The 23,452-nt window shown below is 43.3% G+C and overlaps 1 protein-coding gene across 7 annotated transcripts in view; it reads right to left on the minus strand.

The window, feature by feature from the left end:
• The window catches only part of NGEF (neuronal guanine nucleotide exchange factor), a 246,581-nt gene that overhangs the window by 14,057 nt on the left and 209,072 nt on the right, over positions 1–23,452 (minus strand). For all 7 annotated transcript variants that reach the window (XM_073625707.1, XM_073625708.1, XM_073625709.1 and 4 more), the window contains 3 exons: positions 8,377–8,451; positions 6,198–6,287; positions 1,928–2,091 (listed from right to left, as the gene is read on the minus strand). In XM_073625707.1, the coding sequence (XP_073481808.1) occupies positions 1,928–2,091; positions 6,198–6,287; positions 8,377–8,451 (329 nt within the window). The remainder of the gene's footprint in view (positions 1–1,927; positions 2,092–6,197; positions 6,288–8,376; positions 8,452–23,452) is intronic.

Below are 23,452 nucleotides of genomic sequence, written 5' to 3' on the forward strand. Positions count from 1 at the left end.
AAAAACTTGTGATCAGTGTATCCACACAATTCCACCACAGTGATTGTTCGTCCTCAAAAGGAGTGCACACCACCACCAGTAAAAATGTGCGCTCACCTCCCAGATGAGTCAAAACTCAAATGAGGATCTCCCCACGAGCTCTTTGCTCTCACTTTCTCTTCCCAATCAATGGTGGGTAATCCAGATGGCTCTTTTCTTAATGGTAACTCAGCTCATTAATATCCAAAGAAGCGGATCACCTCCCAGCTTGGCTCAAGATTCCATGAGTTCAGGACATGTAAATAATAAGTATAGAGACCATAATGTTCTCCGTATTCAAATTTATTCAAAGCCCCCAAACAGACAAGTTGCACTTACAAGATAAAAACTTTTAAAATCTCATAAAAACCTCCAGAGTAGCACCACCATGTCCATATATATAGTGCTTGGCTGAACGTGACTATCAGCTCCTCCCTTCTAGACGCGTATCGGCCAATCACAGGCCTTCCTCAGTAGAGGAATCAACTTGTCTGTGGGGGGGCTTTGAATAAATTTGTATACGGATACTTATTATTTACATGTCCTGAACTCATGGAATCTTGAGCCAAGTTGGGAGATGATCCGCTTCTTTGGATATTAATGAGCTGAGTTACCATTAAGAAAAGAGCCATCTGGATTACCCACCATTGATTGGGAAGAGAAAGTGAGAGCAAAGAGCTCGTGGGGAGATCCTCATTTGAGTTTTGACTCATCTGGGAGGTGAGTGCACATTTTTACTGGTGGTGGTGTGCACTCCTTTTGAGGATGAACAATCACTGTGGTGGAATTGTGTGGATACACTGATCACAAGAAGAGTTTTTCATGTTTTATTTCTTCATTTTTTCATTTTATGGACTATTCATTTATATGTAGGATTTATTTATTTTAGAGATTTGCACTTTATGTTTATAATTTTACACATAGCACTACATTTATTTATTTACTATCCATTTTGAAATTAGTGTGGTGTACCACTTGGAATGTTTAGCAGCTGTGCACGTTTATTATTAGGTTATCTTATTTAAACATCACAATATTTTTTACTTGTGGCGCTGATTGTTTCATCTTATAAATCTTCCAATTGAGATACTTGTTTACATGACAACTGTCTAAAAGGATTTTCCCCACATTGAAAAGATATCCTCTCACTTCCTTTTGAGTCTACAGGGCAGGAAGTAAAGGAAAATCTTCTCTGGCAAAAAAAAAAAAATGCAGCAGTGTTAACCCTCCCCTAATCAATCTCAATGAAAAAAAATGCTTTAGATATACTTAAATATGGTTGTTTAATATCTGCCTGGAGTTCAGCTTTGTGTGAAGCATAATAGACAAAACCTCCAAATATGTCCCTATCCATACACCTGTGTGAAGGCAGTCCCCTTCCTGTCTATTGTGATGCAGCGTCTGCTGCTGGTCCCAATTTGATAGCTATGAGCCTGCATGTCCGCGTACGCACACTGTCTGCATCCGGGAATGCGCACCCGCACTGCTGTCAAATCGGGACCAGAAGCTGTGTCTGTGCAGCCACTTCATCGCAACAGACATGAATGGGGCTGCCTGCATGAGGATGAATGGAGCACCTGTGCATTGCATGCGGGTAAAGATAGCCCTTCACATGAGTGTACAGATAAGTATACCTGTATAAATGAGGCCTAAAACAGGGATCGCCAAATGCTAATCTGAGCATTACATGATCCCTGACAGCCCAGTTCATCAGGTTTATTAGTGCTTTTGGTTGGGACTGCAGCCTGTCACATGATTCTGTGTTCAGCGGCAACCATTTCAAGGCCCAATATGGGTGGGCAGGGCTTCAGTGATGGGAACGAATAATATTAAGCACATAAACTGTCCTCCCCATGCTTTCCTAGATAATACCAATAGCTTGGAGCTGATTGTTTCATATGCCACTCACCCAGGCTGACGTTTGCAGATGAGGAGCAAATCGTTGAAGAGGAAGAGATAAACTGGGCGGAAGAGTTTCTTCGTGCGGAGGGTGCGGGATGTGCGCGGTCCTGACATTTGTTGTAGCTCACCCTGCTTTAATAGCCATCGTGAGTGAGAGATGATGGGTACAGACTGTCAGAAAAAGGGAAGAAGAATTAACAGAGGGAAAAACCATGGAACAAATGTATAGGGTTCAGATGAGTGTGCTGTATAATGCAATCATTTTAGGTCCTACAATCCACCCGCTTCCCCTATCCTGGAAATATCCCACACAAACAAGTAGAAGAGATAAATGTTTTGTTTTTTTCTCATAAGTGACACCATGTGTAGCAATAGATGTACCAAGGTTAGAGAAAGTTAATCAGTGCCAAGAATCATATATCTCACACACACACCTTCTTTATTGCTGAGGTTGTTTAACTGATTGACCGTGGTATGTGAAAATCTTTAATGATCCTTTAACATTTTATCGGTTAAAGTGTTCTGGTGAGATATAGACTTCTTAAAGTATAATTAAAGGCAAAACATTTTTTTTTAGGTTTGCATAAAGTGGAGAAGGATTAGAACACCTGTCAGGTGAGTGAGAGTGAAAGAAAATCACACATTTTGAGTTGTCACAAGAACAGGAATAGAGGGAAAATCTTCCAATGATGACCAGGTGACAACAAGGGATTCCCTCATTTGGAGGGATTTCCTCTCAATTCTGGTTTTGGCTATGGACCAGGAAGTCAAGTGAACGCTCAATGAGACACAGAGGTCAACAAAACTAATAGGGGTTATAACTAATAAATAATACCCTTGCAGTAGAGCTTTCTGTTCTTCAAAGTTAAATGCTGGGTCAGTCTAGGAGTCAGGAGATTACGCCATGAGCCTTAATGATTGTGGGGCTGAGGGCCTGAAAAGAATTGTCAAAGAAGTACCCTTGCTGAAGGGCACTGTCTCTGAGTCCTGGACTGAAAGAGTGATCCTTATTTCTTTCACAGAGGATTTGCCTGAGGATGCTGGGTAGCTGACAGCTCCTGGGATGCTGTGAGTAAAAAGACTTCACTGGGACTGATAATTACGCATGTTCTAGAGGAGAACCAGTTGCCAGAGGTTGCTTCATGGACTGCTGTTGCAGGGAAGTCGACATCTTAGCCATACCCTGCTACCCTCAGAAAAGCTGCTCTTGGGAAGATTAGAGTAAAGTTCGTCTAACTGCTGTGATTACTGATCATTTTGGAGAATCCTGTAACCCTAAACCCCTTTCCTGTTAAATTTCTTCAACAATAACCCTAGAAAGACATCCCCTAGATCAGGCATTCTCAACCTTTTCAACAAAGAGGAACCCTTGAAATAAGATTCCTGTTTCAGGGAACCCCTGCTAAAAATTACTATATCTACAACTTGTGATACATTAGTGTGATGGTCAGTGGGAGGAATGCTCCTTACACTTGTGGTCATTGGGAAGAATTACCCTCTTACAGCTAAAAAAATCAGTGGTGCTAGTTGGAACTTATTTGAGAGGTAGAAATTGCCTATTGTTGGAGGAACCCTAGGGTTCATGGAACCCTGGTTAAGAAACCCCGCCCTAGATGGAGTTCTAAAGTGGCTGTAAAGGCAGAAGTTTTTTTTTTATCTTGATGCATTCTATGCATTAAGAAAAAAACCTTCTGTGTGCAGCAGCCCCCCTCAGCCCCCCTTAATGCTTACCTGAGCTCATCTCTATCCAGCGATGTTGCACAAGAGACTCGGCTGCCTGGGACTCTCCTCCTCATTGGCTGAGACAGCAGTGAAGCGCCTTTGGCTCCCTCTGCTGTCAATCAAAGTTAGTAAGCCAATGAGGAGAGGGGGTGGGGCCTAACCTGGGCTCCGTGTCTGAACACACATAGCTGCGGCTCGGGTGCCCCCATAGAAAGCTGTGTGCTGTGGGGGCACTTATGAGGAAGGAAGGGCCAGGAGAGCCGCAGAGGGACCCGAGAAGAGGAGGATCTGGGCTGCTCTGTGCAAAACCACTGCACAGAGCAGGTAAGTATAACATGTGTGTTATTTTTAAGAAAAAAAACTAGACTTTACAATCACTTTAATTGTCGGTATGTGTGGGACTGTGCTTGGGTGACCAGCAGCCTCTGTACTATTAGGGAGAACCTGTTTATCTTCAGCAGTCCTTGTAGTTCAACTTTGAATTTTGTGTACAGCTTTAGCTGCATCTAAAGCTGGTCACATACTTATAGATTTTTTTTTTTGTTCAGTCTGCAAATCTAACTCCATCCATGCTATAAAATGCTTTGTGGCAATTGTATTTTGACAGTTGGCCCTGTCAACTGTCAAAATACAGTATCTCACAAAAGTAAGTACACCCCTCACATTTTTGTAAATATGTAATTATATCTTTTCATGTGACAACCCTGAAGAAATTACACTTTGCTACAATGTAAAGTAGTGAGTGTACAGCTTGTATAACAGTGTAAATTTGCTGTCCCCTCAAAATAAGTCAACACACAACCATTAATGTCTAAACCGCTGGCAACAAAATGTCCAAATTGGGCCCAAAGTATCAATATTTTGTGTGGCCACCATTATTTTCCATCACTGCCTTAACCCTCTTGGGCATGGAGTTCACCAGAGCTTTACAGGTTGCCACTGGAGTCCTCTTCCACTCGTTCATGACGACATCACAGAGCTGGTGGATGTTAGAGACCTTGCGCTCCTCCACCTTCCGTTTGAGGATGCCCCACAGATGTTCAATAGGGTTTAGGTCTGGAGACATGCTTGGCCAGTCCATCACCTTTACCCTCAGGTCTTTAGCAAGGCAGTGGTCATCTTGGAGGTGTGTTTGGGGTTGTTTTCATGTTGGAATACTGCCCTGCGGCCCAGTCTCTGAAGGGAGGGGGTCATGCTCTGCTTTAGTAATCACAGTATATGTTGGCATTCATGGTTCCCTCAATGAAATGTAGCTCCCCAGTCCCGGAAGCACTCATGCAGCCCCAGACCATGACTCTCCCCACCACCATGCTTGACTGTAGGCAAGACACACTTGTCTTTGTACGCTTTGCACGCTTAACACCATCTGAACCAAATAAGTTTATCTTGGTCTAATCAGACCACAGGACATGGTTCCAGTAATCCATGTCCTTAGTCTGCTTGTCTTCAGCAAACTGTTTGCAGGCTTTCTTATGCATCATCTTTAGCACGTCTATTTCCCAAAGACAACCTTTGGATATGATGCTGAGCATGTGCACTCAACTTCTTTGGTTGACCATGGCGAGGCGTGTTCTGAGTGGAACCTGTCATGTTAAACCGCTGTATGGTCTTGGCCACCGTGCTGCAGCTCAGTCTTGGCAATCTTTTTATAGCCTAGGCCATCTTTATGTAGAGCAACAATTCTTTTTTTCAGATCCCCAGAGAGTTCTTTGACATGAGGTGCCATATTGAACTTCCAGTGACCAGTATGAGAGAAGGATAACACCAAATTTAACACACCTGCTCCCCAGTCACACCTGAGACCTTGTAACATTAACAAGTCACATGACACCCGGGAGGGAAAATGGCTAACTGGACTCACTTTTGTTGCCAGCGGTTTAGACATTAATGGCTGTGTGTTGAGTTATTTTGAGGGGACAGTTATACAAGCTGTACACTCACCACTTTACATTGTAGCAAAGTGTCATTTCTTCAGTGTTGTCACATGAAAAGATATAATAAAATATTTACAAAAATGTGAGGAGTGTACTCACTTTTGTGAGATACTGTACATGAACAGTGGCTGCACCTGACTGGATGCAGCCATTGTTTGGGCAACAATTTTCTGCCTGGCTCCTTTGAGTTTTCAAATGAGGAATGTCGGGTGAATGGCAATAGAGAAGGCTACAAGCAAATTTTGTCCAACACCCCAAGAACTGTCCGAAATTTGACCAGTGTATGACCAAGATTTTTGGTAGTAGAGAATTAGGTGATTACATACCCCCGTTGTGGGCAACACTCAAATTTAAATATCTTGTGAGCACCTCAGTCAACATCTTGCTCTACCTGTGCAGAACGTGTGGAAAGATATTCTTGTTGGTGTCAATGGAGAGCTCATCCAGCACTATGAGCAGGAAGAGCCAGCTAGGGACAAACAGCCTGGTGTTTTTCATCCAAATCAACAGACAGTAGCGAAACAGTAATATTTTCAAATATTTTTCACTTACAGAATTTACCCTACATATTACACCCTTGAGTTCATATTTTCCCACCAATGAAGAGGAGAGATTCCATACCTTGATCTTAAATTCAAGTGTCTTCTCTATGCTGATAAGCTGCTCTGTACGACTCATCTTCCTGACCCCATCATTACAGGCTCGTACAAGCTAAACAGGCCAGAGGAGACAGCCAATGAGATACGAGACATATGCATATAATACATTTAGGGGGTATTGTTTATGGGAAGTTGTGGTATAGACTACATTAACCAATCAAATTACAAATAATGAAGGTGACGTCAAACACCGAACTGGCCACTACAGGCAAGCCCATTACATTTTATACGTATATACTACAAAAGACCTCAGAGGAGTTAAATACATCCAGCAAAGCATGCTTAATGCAGATCTTCACCCTTAAAAGTAACTTTGCCCCTCTCCATGCCACCCCTACTCTACACAAATATCGCACTTTTTTCTAATTTTATTTAGCAGTCTTGGTTCTGCCCCCTGCCCTCCCAAATTGCCTAGGCAAATGGTGTCAGTGCCCCCTGTGCCTCCTGGGATATGTGATGTGCATATCCCAGGAAGCACCAGGAGCACTACAGTCATTCCATTCACTAAGGTCCCTTTCACACTGAGGCAGGGGCGGCGTCGGCGGTAAAATGCCGCTACTAAAACCGCCCCGCTAGCGGCCGAGAAAGGGTTAAATACCACCGCAAAGCGTCCCATTGATTTCAATGGGCAGGAGCGGTGAAGGAGCGGTATACATTCCGCTCCTTCACTGCTCCGAAGATGCTCCTAGCAGGACTTTTTTTCCCGTCCTGCTAGCGCACCGCTCCGGTGTGAAAGCCCTCGGGGCTTTCACACTGGAATTAAGGCAGCGGCACTTTCGGATCGGTTTGTAGGCGCTATTATTAGCGCAATAGCGCCTGCAAACCGCCCCAGCGTGAAAGGGCTCTAAAGAAGGAGAGGGCGGGCCTAGCGATGCATCATCGGGACGCAGTGCCTGAACCCATGAAAATCCAGGAGCCTCCTGATGACATCCCAAGAAAGGATGGTGGTGTGGGATCCGAGCAGAGCAACGCTGGAAGCTAGAAGCATGCATTACTGTGAAACCTGGCTATCACTGGCAGGTCCAGGTCTCCAGCAATGACCAAAAAACAATTAGCATAGTTTGAAATCATGTCATAATCATGTCAGCTATGACAAAAGAGTTCACATGGCTTTGTTTATAAACAAAGCTATGTCAATGGCGGCTACTACTGTATGCAACTATACTGTGCATTAGAAATAAATAATTTTTTTTTTAAAAAAAGGACACAACACAGTTTAAAAAGATTTAAAAATACATACATACAATATATATATATATATATATATATATATCACTTGGTCCCTTTTTCTGCTTGGTTTCCCATTACTTTATAGCTATGCCCTAGATTTCAGCCCTCTGATGGTTCATTACCATAGGCTGAAATAAAATTGTAGCTTGACCAGTGTCCCAGTATACAACATATACACCTTGTAATTTGCTTCCTTAGGCCAGTGGTAGAAATAAATCAGGAGACAGAGGTGGCTATGCCCCTGCATTTCCAGTCTATAAAATTGGTTCAGTTATCTTTGTCCCCTGGTGGCATTAAAATGAACACCGACAAGTGTTTAAAAAAAAACACTTCTTAGGTATTCTTTTATTCTGTAAGCCATTTGCACATATGGTAGATGTTATTAATAATTAAATACATGTCATCGGTAGGGGTAGAATATCTTGAACAATTTGTTGCCCATAGTGAACAATCGGGTTTCTTCTTTTATTATCTGGGAAATATAACATGCAATCAAACTGGCCATATTAGGTAATCACTACATTTCTTCCGGTCTTCTCCAACATTTTTTAAACAGAAAAGTTACCTGTGTTCTAAATGTAAAGAAGGGGTAGGGAAAAAAAAAACATATAAAAATTTCCATTTCAGAATACGTAATGCAGGATATTACTCAGATGCCTAAATCAGTTTCCCATTGTTACATTAACATTCAGTGCCACATTGATTTGGGCTTAGAAAACTCTCCATCCTTTCATATGTGTACTGTACTATTTATACATCTCTTACAGCAGTATGGGTCATTTTTATGGAATGAGTCACAGTTTATTTCTCGGGAATTTAGTGTGATGCATTTACAAACACTAACTTCAGTTTTTTTCCCTAATGTTTCTTAGCTCCATTTTTCATATGGTTTATATCCAAGTGACTCTTACTTTCTCCAGTTCGCGGTGTGCTTGAAGTGCTGATGCCTCTCGCTCTGAGCCCTCCTCGACTTTAGTTAAGATATTCTGTCAAGTAAACAGATACATCAGTCACATTATTATTGTGAATTTTGAAACCAACCAATTACTTTAAACTTGCACTGAAAAGCAGAGACCTTTTACATAAGTGGCCTCCAAGTGGTTGTTTGTGAGTCATATGTACTGTACCTTTTATGTTGTGGCAGTAACTTTTCAACAGGTTTTCAATACACACCTACCAGAATACCTGCTGTACTGAACACTTTGCCATAAGCACCATGCCAAGTACATGGTCATTATTATGTCTAATGGTCTATTTCATGCAAATATATAAATTCAACATTCACCTTTACTGAGAAGCATAGGGGCTGCCATCACTATTTGAGTGAAAGTTTGCATAGAAGAACCTATTTATTTATTTATTAGCACCATCAATTTACACAGTGCTTTACATGTATATTGTACATTCACATTAGTCCCTGCTCTCAAGAAGCTTACAATCTAAGGTCCTGACTCACATTCATACATACACATACTAGGGGAAATGTATACAAGAACCAATTATCCTACCAGCGTGTCTTTGCAATGTGGGAGGAAACCAGAGTACCCGGAGGAAACCCACACAGGCAAACCAGTAACTAGGGTTACTAGGCTAAAGGGCAACCACTTAGCCACTATGCTTAAGACAGAGGTCATCATAACAGGAAGACAATTAGAAATTATAGAGGGCCAGTAATGGAAGCCTCCATATTTATCTTAACAAGAGATTACTTTAAATAGAAGGCACAGAGCTGGATTGGTGAGTGGTTCTAAAATTCATCTTGTGCACCTGATGCCCTGCCAGTTAAATCTCTTTAGATGCCTGCATCCTCTTAACTGGCCTTCACTCACACACATTGGTGTTTTCCATTGTTGTGTGGACCAGTCTTGGCTCTCCACTCTAAACAGACCAAGATCGGAGTGATCAACGGTTATGTGATCACTCAGTTCTCTGGTTTAGAGCTGATGTGGGATAGCTGTAGCCTAGGGGTGAGTATTTGTTTGTTTTTTTGACAAATCCCAAACTTCTGCTTTGAAGGCCTCTGTATAATCTGCTGCATTTAAAGAAATGCAAAGCAGGTTAACTGCAGCTTTAGACCTATTACCTACACTGCATTACCAAAGTACTGTAAATAGGAATCTACTGGAAAACAATGGATGTCTACTAAGCCTTTAAAATGACCATAAATATGACAACTGTCCTGCCATTCCAATCACTTTCGATCAAGATGGAATATAAATCTTGAGTTATCAAATGTAGAAATTAATTATCGTGATCGACTGCAAAGAGATGGGATTGAAGTAGCATCGATCTAACCCAGTGGAAAATTGCTTTTAACTGAATTGTTATAATTTTGTCTGGTTTGAATTGATTTTTCAAATAACCTGTATTAAAGCTGTCGATTTATAGCCCTAAAATTTGGGTGGACAACCAAACTCGTGAATAGTAGATTGACTGGTTTCAGGCATCAATTTTTAACATATTCCCAGTTGAATTAAAGTGTTTGAAATTGCATGTTTGGCGAAATAAACACTGTTCTGTTGTAACCTTAATCACACATTTTGGTATATGTCAGCAATTTACTGACTAATTTAACCTGTTGTTTATTGTTATCAAATGGATGTTGGAGGCATAAAGAAAACAGATTCATTATGATCTTCCATATCCCCATGCTCTACGACCTAAATCTGTTTATAGACCATGGCGAGGAATGCTTAACGAAAGACAAACAGTGAGTCCAGTCAATACAATTTTGCTAGCAGTTTCCCAACATCATTCAGTAAAACTGAAGCTATCTGTATCTAGTCCAGAATAAACACACATAAACAAACACTAATATACATACTTGAAATAGCAATCAGTTAGCAAGGCTATTACAAAGGTTGTGATCCGTAACTCTGCAGTGTGACGCATGAAATGTAAAGCCATTTATAGTAGGGAGTGGCTGGAATTCTTATTATGTTCCACAGGTAATAATGCAGACAGAAACCGTGAACCCTCGTAGGTGATAATACTAACAAAAACGGGAAGGTGATTGTCTGCTTACAGTGCTGTATATGGTTGACACTACTTTGTACATTTCCAGCTGACAAGAAGAAATGTACCCACAAAGTTTACACTTGAAGATGTAGTAATCTGGCATCTAGGAGGGCAGCTAAAATGGGACAGACCAAAATATCCAGAAGATTTCTAGAAATAAAGCAAATGTGAGAAAAAATATCAGGATTGTACTATTCGGATCACTACTGGTCCGATCAGAGATGTGGCGTGACCATTGTAATTTCTTAATCGTACATCACAAGACACAGAGCCATACTAATTACTATGTGGGTTATAGGCCACCTTCAGGTGATGGACACTGGCACACCCTAAGACAGGAAGTCCACTCCCTATATAACCCCTCCGACTACTGGGAGTACCTCTGTTGGTCACGAGTAAAGATGTGCTGTGCCCCATTGGAGCAATCCTTGCTGGGGCTAGCTATGCAGCCTGATCCATTGAATTGAATGGTACCCGGGCCTTGTGCTGGAAAAAAATAGGTTTAGCCGGTAACGCTTCTCTTTCTAGAGAGCTAGACCCCGGGATCCAGTGCTTTTGGTTTTATCAGCCTTAAGTTTTTTCTGGCGGGGTGTTTTTCGGGTTCAGGAGTGTGGATCCCCCGATAAAAAGGGGGCCCGGTTCCTGAAGGTTTTTTTTAAACGGAACCCACTGTGAGGGGTGAAGATTGGGTCTGTTGATTTTACCACAGAAAACCCTGTGGTGGGAAAGGTAAATGGAGATTTCCAAGGAATTTTTTAAGTTTCTTGGGAATTGTCTCCTTTAAAAAGTAAATGTAGGGGGCGTGGCTTGGACATGGCCGAGTAGAGACGTGAGTTGTGTGAGCTCCCGGCCGTCTCCCCTCACCGCAGTTAATCCAGCCGTTTTCTGCAAGCTATGCAAGCATCTAGAAAGAGAACCGGGAAGAGGAGCGGTAAACAGCCTAAAATAACCCCACAGCAGCCCTCTCCCAGCGAACTAAGGAGGAGATTTCAACTCTCCCTGCTCGGCTCGCCGGAACCCAAGATGGCGGCGCCACGAGTAGACAGTGCAGAGGAACAGGCAGCGAGGGGATCTGTGTCACCGCAAAGAGACTCACAAACAAGCAGTTATGAGGGCCTCCCTCCGGATCTCCGTTTTGGCCTCGGTGAGTCATCTCAACCTATTTTTCAAATCCCCAGAGGAGATGAGGAGCTGCGCTCCATATTGCTAGCACTACCCACTAAAGCTGACATTACAGCCCTTATAGCAACAGTAGAAGCATCACATAAGAAAGAAATGCAAACTGTAAAAGCTGAGGTGTGCGCATTAAACTCCAGAATAGAGGCAGGGGAGAGTTCTCTGGTAACATTGGAACGCCGCATGTCAGCCATAGAAAGCAAACAGGAGACGCAAACAGAGACACTACAAGAACAAGCACTGAGATTGGAGGAAATTGAGGACCGAAGTCGCAGGAACAACCTGCGACTCCGGGGTCTACCAGAAGCTACGGGGCCGGAGGATTTGATGGACACAGCTGTGGCCATCTTCCGCAGCCTCCCAGGGATTGACCTACCTGACCGCATTGAAATAGACAGGATCCATAGGGCCCTAGGCCCGAAACCCACTGACCCCCTGAGACCCAGAGATGTGATCTGTAGGGTCCACCACTATATTCATAAAGAGCAGATCCTGCGGAAGGCCTGGGAGGCGGAGGATCCGGAGCTAGATGGGGCTACAGTCAAAATTCTCCCGGACATCTCGCGTGCAACTTTACAAAGACGTGCGATAATGAAACCCCTCCTGGACTTAGCTAGGCGTAAAGGGGCGACATATAGATGGGGATACCCTCTGTCTGCCACATTCAGAAAAAATCAGAGGTCTTTCACTCTCCGCAAACCAGACGCACTACCAGCCTTATTCACCTTCCTGGATGCAGATCCAATCGCTGTGCCAGACTGGCTGGGTCCTCTACCAGGACCACCTAGACGGCTACCTGCACCTAACATGGGACAGAACTTCCAGCCAAGACGGCAAAGAAATCGCCGTCAATCCAGGGCCTCTTCCCAAGAAGACACACGCGAGTCATGAAACGTGAACACCCCTTGTAAAGGTTAGAAATTTCATCTCCGTTAACTTTTTTCTTTTTCTTCCTGGTCAAAGTAACTATGACTGAGTTCCTTGTTCTTTTCAAGTTTGGAAAGTATGGGTTAAACCTTTCCTAAAAGGAGCACTAATCCGCCCAGGATCTACAGATCTTGTGGGACACTCAGAGGAGTCCATTTTCTGAGCGGCTTGTAAAGTGACTCACAGTGTGAAATGGAGACTATGCCCCTAAACTGGACACATTCAATGAAAACCACATGACCCAGGAACTGTTACCCCAATCTGTGAAGCTACATCATTGGCAAGCAAGGATGTTCACTTTGCCTATCTAAAGACGTACCTGAACCTACGGGACTACCTGCAGCCACCCTGAAGGCCTACAAAGAACTTCGGTTTGCTGCCCCGGACTCATTATTGGAAAAGAAGCAGCCATGAGATATCCTTGCACACTTGTTCCTACCCAAACACAGGTGATATGATGGCTTACAGAACCGGGTTGAGATGGTTCAGTGTGAGAGCATTTCAGCTCCTCTTTGGTGGAGTGATGAGATGCCCAACCGGTAGCCATAGAATGAGACCTCACGCTGGACATTCATTCTTTAGGATGATATACATATTTATGCATAGAAAGGTTTGATTGGGTTAGATATTTCAGACAAAACCAACAGGAAAAGATATAAGGTAAATGTCATTAGATGATGTAGAGAGAATTTAACCCAGGTTAAGTTGCATACAGGTTTAAGTTTACTTGAGGCTTTAACTTTGTTTATATTCAGTTACATTACAAAAAATCAACCACGAGGGTTAACTGGTTGATATTATAGAACTTTAGAGAATTAATGATCAAACGAAATGCATAGCTTTTTTCAGGTTCAACTTTGATGGACGTGGTGGGGCGGGGGGATGGACGGGAAGCTCAGTTCTCTGGGCCTTGTTTTACCTCGCCTCCAACTAGGCCAGCATATATCTGCGGGGGGCAAAATTTGTGTCCCCTGGCAGTTATATGCAGGAAAAAAAGAAGGAAAACAAAAAAAAAGAAAAAACACCCCCTAATCTAGGGGGAAAGACTATAGACAGGACACTAGGCCCTGTCTGTGTTTAGTAAACCCTTTGGTTACTCCCCTTTTTTTTTTTTTTTTTTTTTTTTTTTTTTTTTTTTTTTCTAACTCTCCTCTTCTATTCTCTATACTTACCTTCCCCTTCCTCCCCTAACTTCATCCCTACCCTCCCTCCCCACCTCCTCTCCCTCCTCCCCCAGCCCAACGCAATATGGCTGTAAGCAAGATTAATGTGATGTCCCTTAATGTAAAAGGACTTAACATACCCGAGAAGAGACGCATGTTACTAAACGACCTACAACGAAACCGTACAGACATAGCCTTCCTCCAAGAGACACATTTCAAGACCAACAGACTGCCATACCTACAAAATAGACACTTCCCGACTGCTTTCCACTCCATGAACCCAGACTCCAAATCTAAAGGTGTCTCCATCCTCATTTCAAATAAGATCCCATGGCAACTCCAGAGTTCCTTGATAGACCCGACAGGCAGATACATCTTCCTTAAGGGCACAATCGGAACTATACGGGTAACACTGGCAACCCTATATGCCCCCAATGCACAACAAGCCACATTCCTACAAGAAACACTAGTGAAACTACAAGACTTTAAAGACGGACACTTGATTCTGGGAGGAGACTTTAACACCCCCTTGATCCCCTCCATGGACACGTCATCAGGCACAACATCAGTACCACCAAACCAACTTAAAAGGATAGCTAAAACGTTCCATAACTCACAACTGATAGACATATGGCGATTACAACACACAGGAGAGAAGGACTTCTCCTTCTATTCCCACATACATCAAGTCTATACCAGAATAGACTACTTCATGATTCCTCACTCACAACTCCATGCTGTTGAACAAACATCAATTGGCAACAGGACATGGTCAGATCATGCACCAATATTTCTGAGTTACCGCCTATCAGATACTCACTCGCCCAGACATCGCTTCTGGCGACTTAACGAAAGCCTACTACAAATACCAGAAGTACTAGCAGATGTGACTAAAACTCTAAATCAGTATTTTCAAGAGAATGACCAAATAGACTGTGACCCAGGGATACTGTGGGAAGCACATAAGGTAGTTCTGAGAGGTACCCTTATCTCGCATGGAGCCCGCATTAAAAAGGAAAAGAATAAAATTCTCTCCCAACTCCTGCAGGAACTGGCCACTTTAGAAGCCAGACACAAACATGCCCCGACTCAAGCGTCAGAAACACAGTTATCGACCATTAGACTACAAATCACAGACATCCTACAATACAGAGCAAAGGCGGCCCTACAGAGCGGCCGAACAAAAAATTACGAATTTGGGGATAAATGTGGAAAACTTTTAGCTAACACGATCAGAAGCCATAACCAGTCGACATATATCCCCCACATTACCACATCAGACGGTAAAAAAGCATCCCTACCTACACATATATCTGAGGAATTCCGGCAGTTCTATTCTAAATTGTACAATCTATCACAGGGAACCCCCCCCAATGCAATGATTGAAGAATACATTAGTTCCTCCCAAATGCCAACTCTTGCTCGAGAGCTAAGTGAAGAATTAGAATCGCCCATAACCATAACAGAAATACAGAATGCCATAAAGACAATGAAACCAAATAAAGCCCCAGGCCCAGACGGCTATACATTACAATATTACAAAATCTTTTTACCTATTTTGGGATCCAGATTAGCCACATTATATAACAAAATTGGAACGGGGGCAGTCTTCGCAAGGGATACTTTAGGAGCCCACATTTCGTTAATCCACAAAGAAGGTAAGGATCCGACAGCTTGCGGGAGCTATAGGCCCATATCTTTATTGAATCTAGACCTCAAGATCTTTACTAAAGTTCTTGCTGTCAGGTTGGCGCAGCACCTCCAAAATCTTATTCACCTGGACCAGGTCGGTTTTATACCCTCCAGGGAAGCTAGAGACAGTACTACGAAAGTGCTGAATCTGCTATATATATCTAGATCCAAGAAGACCCCTTGTGTCCTTATTAATACAGACGCAGAAAAGGCCTTCGACCGTGTCAGTTGGCCTTTTATGAATGCAGTACTCCGACACATAGGCTTAGGGGAGGTGATGCTCAACCGGATAGCGGGTATTTACTCTAATCCCACAGCACGAGTGAAAACGAACGGTATTCTTTCGGACTCCCTTACAATCACAAACGGGACAAGACAGGGATGCCCCCTGTCCCCTCTCTTATTTGCACTCTCTCTCGAGCCATTTCTTTCCAACATTAGGCTGAATCCCAACATACACGGAATATCAGTAGGACCCCTGCAACATAAAGTATCTGCGTATGCAGATGATTTACTTTTCTCACTAACAGATCCAATAGTATCACTACCCAACCTACTAAAAGAATTTGAAACGTATGGGAAAGTGTCAAATTTAAAAATTAATTTCTCAAAATCAGAAGCCATGGGTATATCTATACCAACCACCGACCTTACAAAATTACAATCGAACTTTAGGTTCAAGTGGACTACTTCTGCCCTGACTTATTTGGGTACGAAAATACCCCCAGACCCGGCACTGATATACGACAGTAACTTCCCCCCCTTATTAACGAGAGTCAGACTTCTGTTGGAAGAGTGGAATAGGGGTCTGCACTCCTGGTTTGGGAGGTGCAATCTAATTAAAATGTGTATACTGCCCAAGTTTCTGTACCTGTTTCAAGCCCTGCCAATCAAAATACCCCCTATTTACTTCAGACGCGTCCAGACTCTTTTCACTCGTTTTGTCTGGGCTAATAAGAAACCACGCATTCCCAGAATACAATTATCCAGACCAAAACAACATGGGGGGATAGCACTCCCGGACATCCGGAGATACTATTTCGCAACACATTTAAGTAGAGTAATAGACTGGATTAGGAACAAAAACCATAAACTATGGACACAAATTGAACAACAGCAAACAGACATACCACTAGAATCAGCTTTATGGTGCTACGAATCATTTCCACTAGAATTGAAATCACACCCCTTTATAGGCAACACCATTCGGCAATGTCTCCATCCCACTCTACAAACATCAGTATCGACCACAGAATCCCCCATGACCCCGATACTGGGAAACCCAAAATTCCCCCCGGGAATGTCTTCTGGACAGTTCCAGGTACTGAGAGACTCTGGATACACCAGAGCTTCACGGTTTGCGATGCAAGACAGATGGCCAACTATGAAAGAATTAATAGACCCAAACGGCCCTTTCAAACTCACATTTTGGAACGCAGCCAAAATACACCATTTCCTTCAAACAATTCCAAACCCACAATCCTACACTAGACCACTGACGACATTTGAAGATATATGCTCAGACACGGAACCGATCAATCAGTTACTATCCCAGACATACGCCCTTTTGAACACCCCTTTACAAACACCTGATCTACCATGTATTACAAAATGGGAAAAAGACCTTCAGTGTACCTTCACGTCAGTCCAGAAACAAAATATATTAGTCCTCTCTCTTAAATCCTCCATATGCACTAAGATACAGGAGACAAACTTCAAGATCCTGACCAGGTGGTATTTAACACCTAGTCGCTTACACCACATGTTTCCTGAGTCATCGAAATACTGCTGGAGGTGCCAGAGAGAGGTGGGAACGATCTTACATGTGTTTTGGTCCTGCCCGCATTTGACAAATTTCTGGACTGCTGTCCGATCCATCTCCCAGAAGTTCACTGAATTTCAGATCCCGAATGACCCAGCATTTTTTTTACTGCATATGTCCTCTATTCCGCTAAAAACCTACAAAAAATCCATACTAAGACATCTAACAAACGCAGCGAAGTCTTGCATACCTATAATGTGGAAAAAACAAACCCCTCCTACAGTATCAATGTGGCTACGGAAAGTAGAGGACATAAATAATCTAGAAGACCTAATTCTGACATCACAAAATAGACAAACAACTTACCAAAAAACATGGGCACTATGGAATATGTTCAAATATTCAGAGGAAGGTAAGGTCCTATTCGGAAACTCGACCTAATTAATAGACCCAATATATGTATAGGGTGACATACAAACTAGAATCCCCAATTGATCGAAACAACATCCTGACAACCGTCCCTTTTCCCTCCCCAGCTCCCTCCCCACCTCTCCTACTCTTCTTTTCCCAATCTTTCCCTCCCACTGTTTCTTCTATTTTATTTTTATTCTGTAATACTATATTTAAGTTGCAATCTCTTGATGGATATACATCAATAGGCATATTACATATTGGTAGAATGTGAAATAATTTAACTACTGATCAATCTCCCGACCCATAGCTATTAAACAAGTTAAATGATAACAGCAATGGGAGACACATACTGCACCAATGAAAACACCATGAGACAAAGATTTACCAGTACTATGTATGTAAAATGTTGATGTACTACTTTGTTTTATCATTAGGAGGCTGCGACCTTCTATCCCCCCCCTCCCCCCCCTCCTTATTGCTTGTATTCCCGGGCTTTGCCCAAAAATTTCTGAAATATAATAAACTATATATTTGAAAAAAAAAAAAGTAAATGTTGTCATGCCTAAAAAGTCACCACGGGGGCTGTATAGAGCACGTACCTTGTCATGCTTTTCTACGCTGTGTCACGCTGTCTCAGTAGAAGGCAGCTGCAGATTCCTCCGGCAAGCAGCCCCAGAACTACGGTAAGATTGGGTTTTCTTACAAAAACACCCCCCACCTGGAAAAAAACGCTCCCCATCTCCCTGGATGCCCCTGTACAGCGGTTGGATCTCCGGATCTCCTCCTAGCCACCCCCCCCACACACACAAGCCGATCCCACCAGATCGGAGGCCCACGGCCGTGCGGAAAAAACACTCTTTTTGAAAAGAGAGGGGGGCGCGATGTAACGGAGGGGGTGGGGCTTAGTGCTGCAGCTGTCGGAGGGACACAACAGCAAAAAGGGGCTTGTAAGAGGTTGGCGACACAGGCATTCCCTTGGCACATTTTCTAAAAGCATCAGGCTGAATGTTAATAGCAGCGGCAGTTGCTGGACTAATTTTCTCAAGCAATGAATGCGATTTCTTCTGGTAGTACCTCTGCATTTGTGCATCGGGCTATGGTCAGAAGGGAGGTAAGAACACCCCAAAAAAGGGCTCAAGAGGGACTCCTTCAAGCTCAAAAAAGCCTAAAATCATCTCTAAAATGGCACCCTCCCCTGAGAGATCTGAAGTGGCTGGTGCAACTGTTTCCAACACTGCAGCCCCTGTCTATATTACTGAAAAAAAATTTTCCTCAACCATATTAGGATTGGAGCAGAGGTTAGTAGCTTTAATCACATCCCAGAGTGGGACGAAGCACCATAGGTCCCCTTCCGTTACCCAGGACCCTCAAACTGAGGAACTGGCGGCGGGAGATAATGAGTTTTTCTCAGGGGACTGGGAAGTGGCTGATGAATCCTCTTCTGAGGGGTCAGATGCGGAGGGATCAGGTTCACAATCTGAAAGATTGATGGTACAAACTCTTACTGAATTGGTCTGCTCCACATTTATGCTACCCTTAACTGAGTCAGCTGATAAACCTATTTCTTATTTGGGTTCGCTAAAGCCTCCCCAACTGTGTATGCCTTTCCTATCCATTCTTTGCTGGAAAAGCTTGTGTATTCTGAGTGGGATCATCCAGATAAGCATTTTTATCCTCCTAAAAAGTTTGAGGCACTTTATCCTATGGAGGAAAAGTTTATTAAAAAATGGGAGATACCAGCAACTGACACTGCTATATCCTCTGTGAATAAAAGTTTGACTTGTCTGGTAGACAATGCTCAAATGCTTAGGGATCCAATGGATAAGAAGTTGGAATTCCTATTAAAAAACACTTTTTTTCTGGCAGGTTCAGTGACTCAGCCCGCGCTGGTAGCAATTGGTGTGTGTCAATCCTTGAGAGACCAGTTTAAACAGGTGCTCAATATTATTCATGATCAGCAGGCCAAAGATTTGGCCCAGCTAACAGGGGCGTTATGTTTTGCAATAGAGAGATTCTATTCTCCAGGCCTCACGCCTTACGCTTGGGCTGGTGCATATGTGTAGAATACTATGGATGAAAACTTGGTCAGCCGAAGCGCCCTGCAAAAAGCTCCTGGCTAGTTTTCCTTTTCACGGTGAATGGCTGTTTGGGGATGATCTGGATAAGTACATCCAAAGAATTTCTAATGGGAAAAGTACCCTTTTGCCAGTTAGGAAAAGGAGTAAGCATATTTCATTTAAACAAGCCTCTTCCCTAGTGCCAGGAGCATCAGCCTCCAGGCAGTCTTGATGGCCTCCACCGTCAAATTCAAGAGGTAAACCTCAGGGACAACCCCAGGGACAAAAGAAGTCCTGAGGAAGGAAACCTACAAAACAAAATACTAAAGCCTCCTTATGAAGGGGCGCCCTCGCTCGCTTGAGTGGGGGGAAGACTTCTGCAGTTCTCAAGGGTCTGGCATGAAGAATGTCAAGACAAATGGGTGGCTTCCTCAATTACTCTAGGGTACAAACTAGAGTTCCGAGAGTCCCCGTTTCCTCGTTTTCTCAGATCAAACATTCCCAGGGATCCAGAGAAAAAGAAGTCTCTTTCCAAGCATTGGACCATCTTTTGTCTCAAAAGGTGATATCAGTGGTCCCCATAGAAGAGCAGGGATTGGGGTTTTATTCAAACCTTTTCACGGTACCAAAACCAAATGGAGATGTCAGACCCATTCTAGATCTCAAAGATCTAAACCGGTTTTTGAATAACCAATCTTTTCGCATGGAGTCATTCTGATCAGTAGTCTCCATCCTACAAGGGGGAGAACTTCTGGCGTCAATCGACATCAAGGATGCATACCTCCATGTGCCGATTTTCCCCGCTCACCAGAAATATCTACGCTTTGAGGTAGAAAATCTTCATTTCCAGTTTGTAGCTCTGCCATTCGGTCTAGCTACTGCACCTGGAGTGTTTACAAAGGTCCTGGCCACTCCTCTAGCCAGACTAAGGGCCCAGGGTATAATGATTATCGTGTACCTAGACAATCTGCTCTTGATAGACCAGTCGGTAGCCTGCTTAGACCAAAGTATGGTCACCATGGTCAACTACCTGGAATTCCTAGGTTGGATTCTCACCCTAGAGAAATCTTCCTTAAAACCATCAAGGAGATTGGAATACTTGGGTCTGATCATAGATACAGTCCAGAAGAGGGTATTCTTACTCCAGGCAAAGATCAGTGCCATTAGGGAGCTGATTCAGGTAGTCAAGGCAAAGAAGAATCCTTCTATTCGACTTTGCATGAGGTTGCTGGGAAAGATGGTGGCTTCATTCGAGGCCATTCCTTATGCTCAGTTTCATTTGAGACTGCTGCAAAACAGTATCCTATCGGCTTGGAACAAGAAGGTCCAAGCTTTAGATTTCCCAATGTGTTTGTCTCCAAAGGTGCGCCAGAGCCTCAGTTGGTGGTTGATTCCAATTACCTGGAAGGTGGTAACAACAGATGCCAAACTTTCGGGTTGGGGAGCAGTCCTGGAAGAGGCAACTGTCCAAGGGAAATGGTCCAGATCAGAAATGACCTTGCCCATCAATATTCTAGAGATTCAGGCAGAGCGCTTGGCCCTGAGGGCCTGGATATTCAGGTTATGGAATTGTCCTGTCAGGATCCAATCCAACAATGCCACAGCAGTGGCCTATATCAATCACCAAGGGGGCACGAGAAGTCATGCGGCCCAGAGAGAGGTGAATCATATCCTAACTTGGGCAGAAAACAATGTACCTTGCCTATCGGCAGTCTTCATTCCAGGAATAGAGAATTGGCAGGCAGACTACTTGAGTCGCCAGCAGTTGTTCCCGGGAGAATGGTGTCTTCACCCCGATACCTTTCTGACTATGTCAAAGATGGGGGATTCCGGACGAAGATTTGTTTGCGTCCAGGTTCAACAAGAAGATCGACAACTTTGTGTCAAGAACAAAGATCTGCTAGCTTGCGGAACAGATGCCTTGGTATTCCCGTGAAATCAATTTTCACTGATTTATGCATTCCCTCCTGTTCTGCTGCTTCCACGACTTCTTCGCAGGATCAAGCAAGTAAGGAAGTCTTTGAGTCTTGTGGCCCCAGCGTGGCCCAGGAGATCTTGGTTTGCAGAGATCATAAAGATGGCGGTAGGGGACCCATGGACCCTACCACCACGTCCAGACCTTCTCTCGCAAGGTCCGGTATTCCATCCTATCTTACAAACATTAAATTTAACGGTTTGGCTATTGAGACCCACATTATGAAGAAGCGTGCCCTTGTTCCAGCTCCCCATACACCTCTTATGTCTAAGTCACCCTGTGCTATCCTGGCACAGGGTGAGTGAGAAAATATATCTTGGACTACTTAAAATGGGACAGTAATATTTGTCCACAATATCTCCCAGGATGTATGTAGAGACTATTATTGGTTTAATTGATTCTGAACTCAACCTGTTAATTGAGTGAGCTGATCACATTAGCCTCCAGGACTGGCTAGGAGATGAACAGACTAGTCTGGTTTACCACAGGTTCTAAGGGTATTCCACACATTGTTGTTTGTTCTAATTAACCCTGTGTTGATGTTTATGGTAATGTGTATTGAATAGTCACCTAGTCTGGGTAAATGATTTAGTAAACTAGCTCATGTTAATTAGGTTACAGTTGTATTGTTAGAGGAGGTTCCAACAGCATATAAAGTCTTGTAATTTTGATTCTAAATAAAAAATAGCCCATGTTAGCATCTAAACAAGTGTCGCCTTGTTTTATGCTTGGGAGCGGTTGGAATATCTGATATCTGTATCCAGACTACAAGGAAGTGGTATACTGACGGAAGCACTCAGGCGGAGTGTGGGACGTTCCGTTACAGTATCTACCTTGGTTAATGCTGGGAAGCCGGCCTCCAGAATCATATATTATAGAGTCTGGAAGGCATATGTCTCCTGGTGTGAATCCAGGGGTTGGCACCCCAGGAAGTATGTCATAGGTAGAATCCTTGACTTTCTGCCAATGGGGTTAGAAATGAAGCTGGCCTTGAGTACTATCAAAGGCCAGGTCTCGGCCTTATCGGTATTATTTCAGCGACCACTTGCGTCGCATTTTTTGGTTCTTAGCTTTATTCAGGGGGTAATGCGGCTTAATCCTCCGATTAGGTCACCCTTGAACCCCTGGGACTTAAATTTAGTTCTGTCAGCATTACAGAAACAGCCTTTTGAGCCGATACGACATATTCCCTTGGTCCTTTTGACAAGGAAGCTAGTTTTTCTGGTAGCCATATCTTCTGCAAGAAGGGTATCAGAGTTGGTTGCTCTTTCTTGTAAAGAGCCATATTTAATTATTCATAAGGATAAGGTATAAGTATTGCGTCCTCATCCTAACTTTCTACCGAAGGAAGTGTCAAGTTTTCACTTAAACCAGGATATTGTTCTACCTTCATTTTTTCCAGAACCCAGTTCTACGGAAGAAAAGTCACTACATTCTCTTGATGTGGTGAGAGCAGTCATAGTCTACTTAAAGGCGACTGCTCAGATTCGAAAAACTGATTTTTTTTTTGTATTGCCTGAAGGTCCTAAAAGAGGACAGGCAGCATTGAAATCTACAATTTCTAAATGGATTTGACAAGTAATTGTTCAAGCTTATGGTTTAAAGAGGAAGATTCCACCTTTTCAAATCAAAGCGCACTCCACAAGGGCTGTTAGTGCTTCGTGAGCAGTGCATCGCCAAGCCTCCATGGATCAAATCTGCAAGGCCGCAACTTGGTCTTCAGTCCATACATTTACCAGATTCTACCAGGTAGATGTAAAAAATCATGAGGATATTGCCTTCGGGCGCAGTGTGCTGCAAGCT

Source organism: Aquarana catesbeiana, linkage group LG04 (genome assembly GCF_042186555.1).
Source record: "Aquarana catesbeiana isolate 2022-GZ linkage group LG04, ASM4218655v1, whole genome shotgun sequence".
NCBI lineage: Eukaryota > Metazoa > Chordata > Amphibia > Anura > Ranidae > Aquarana > Aquarana catesbeiana.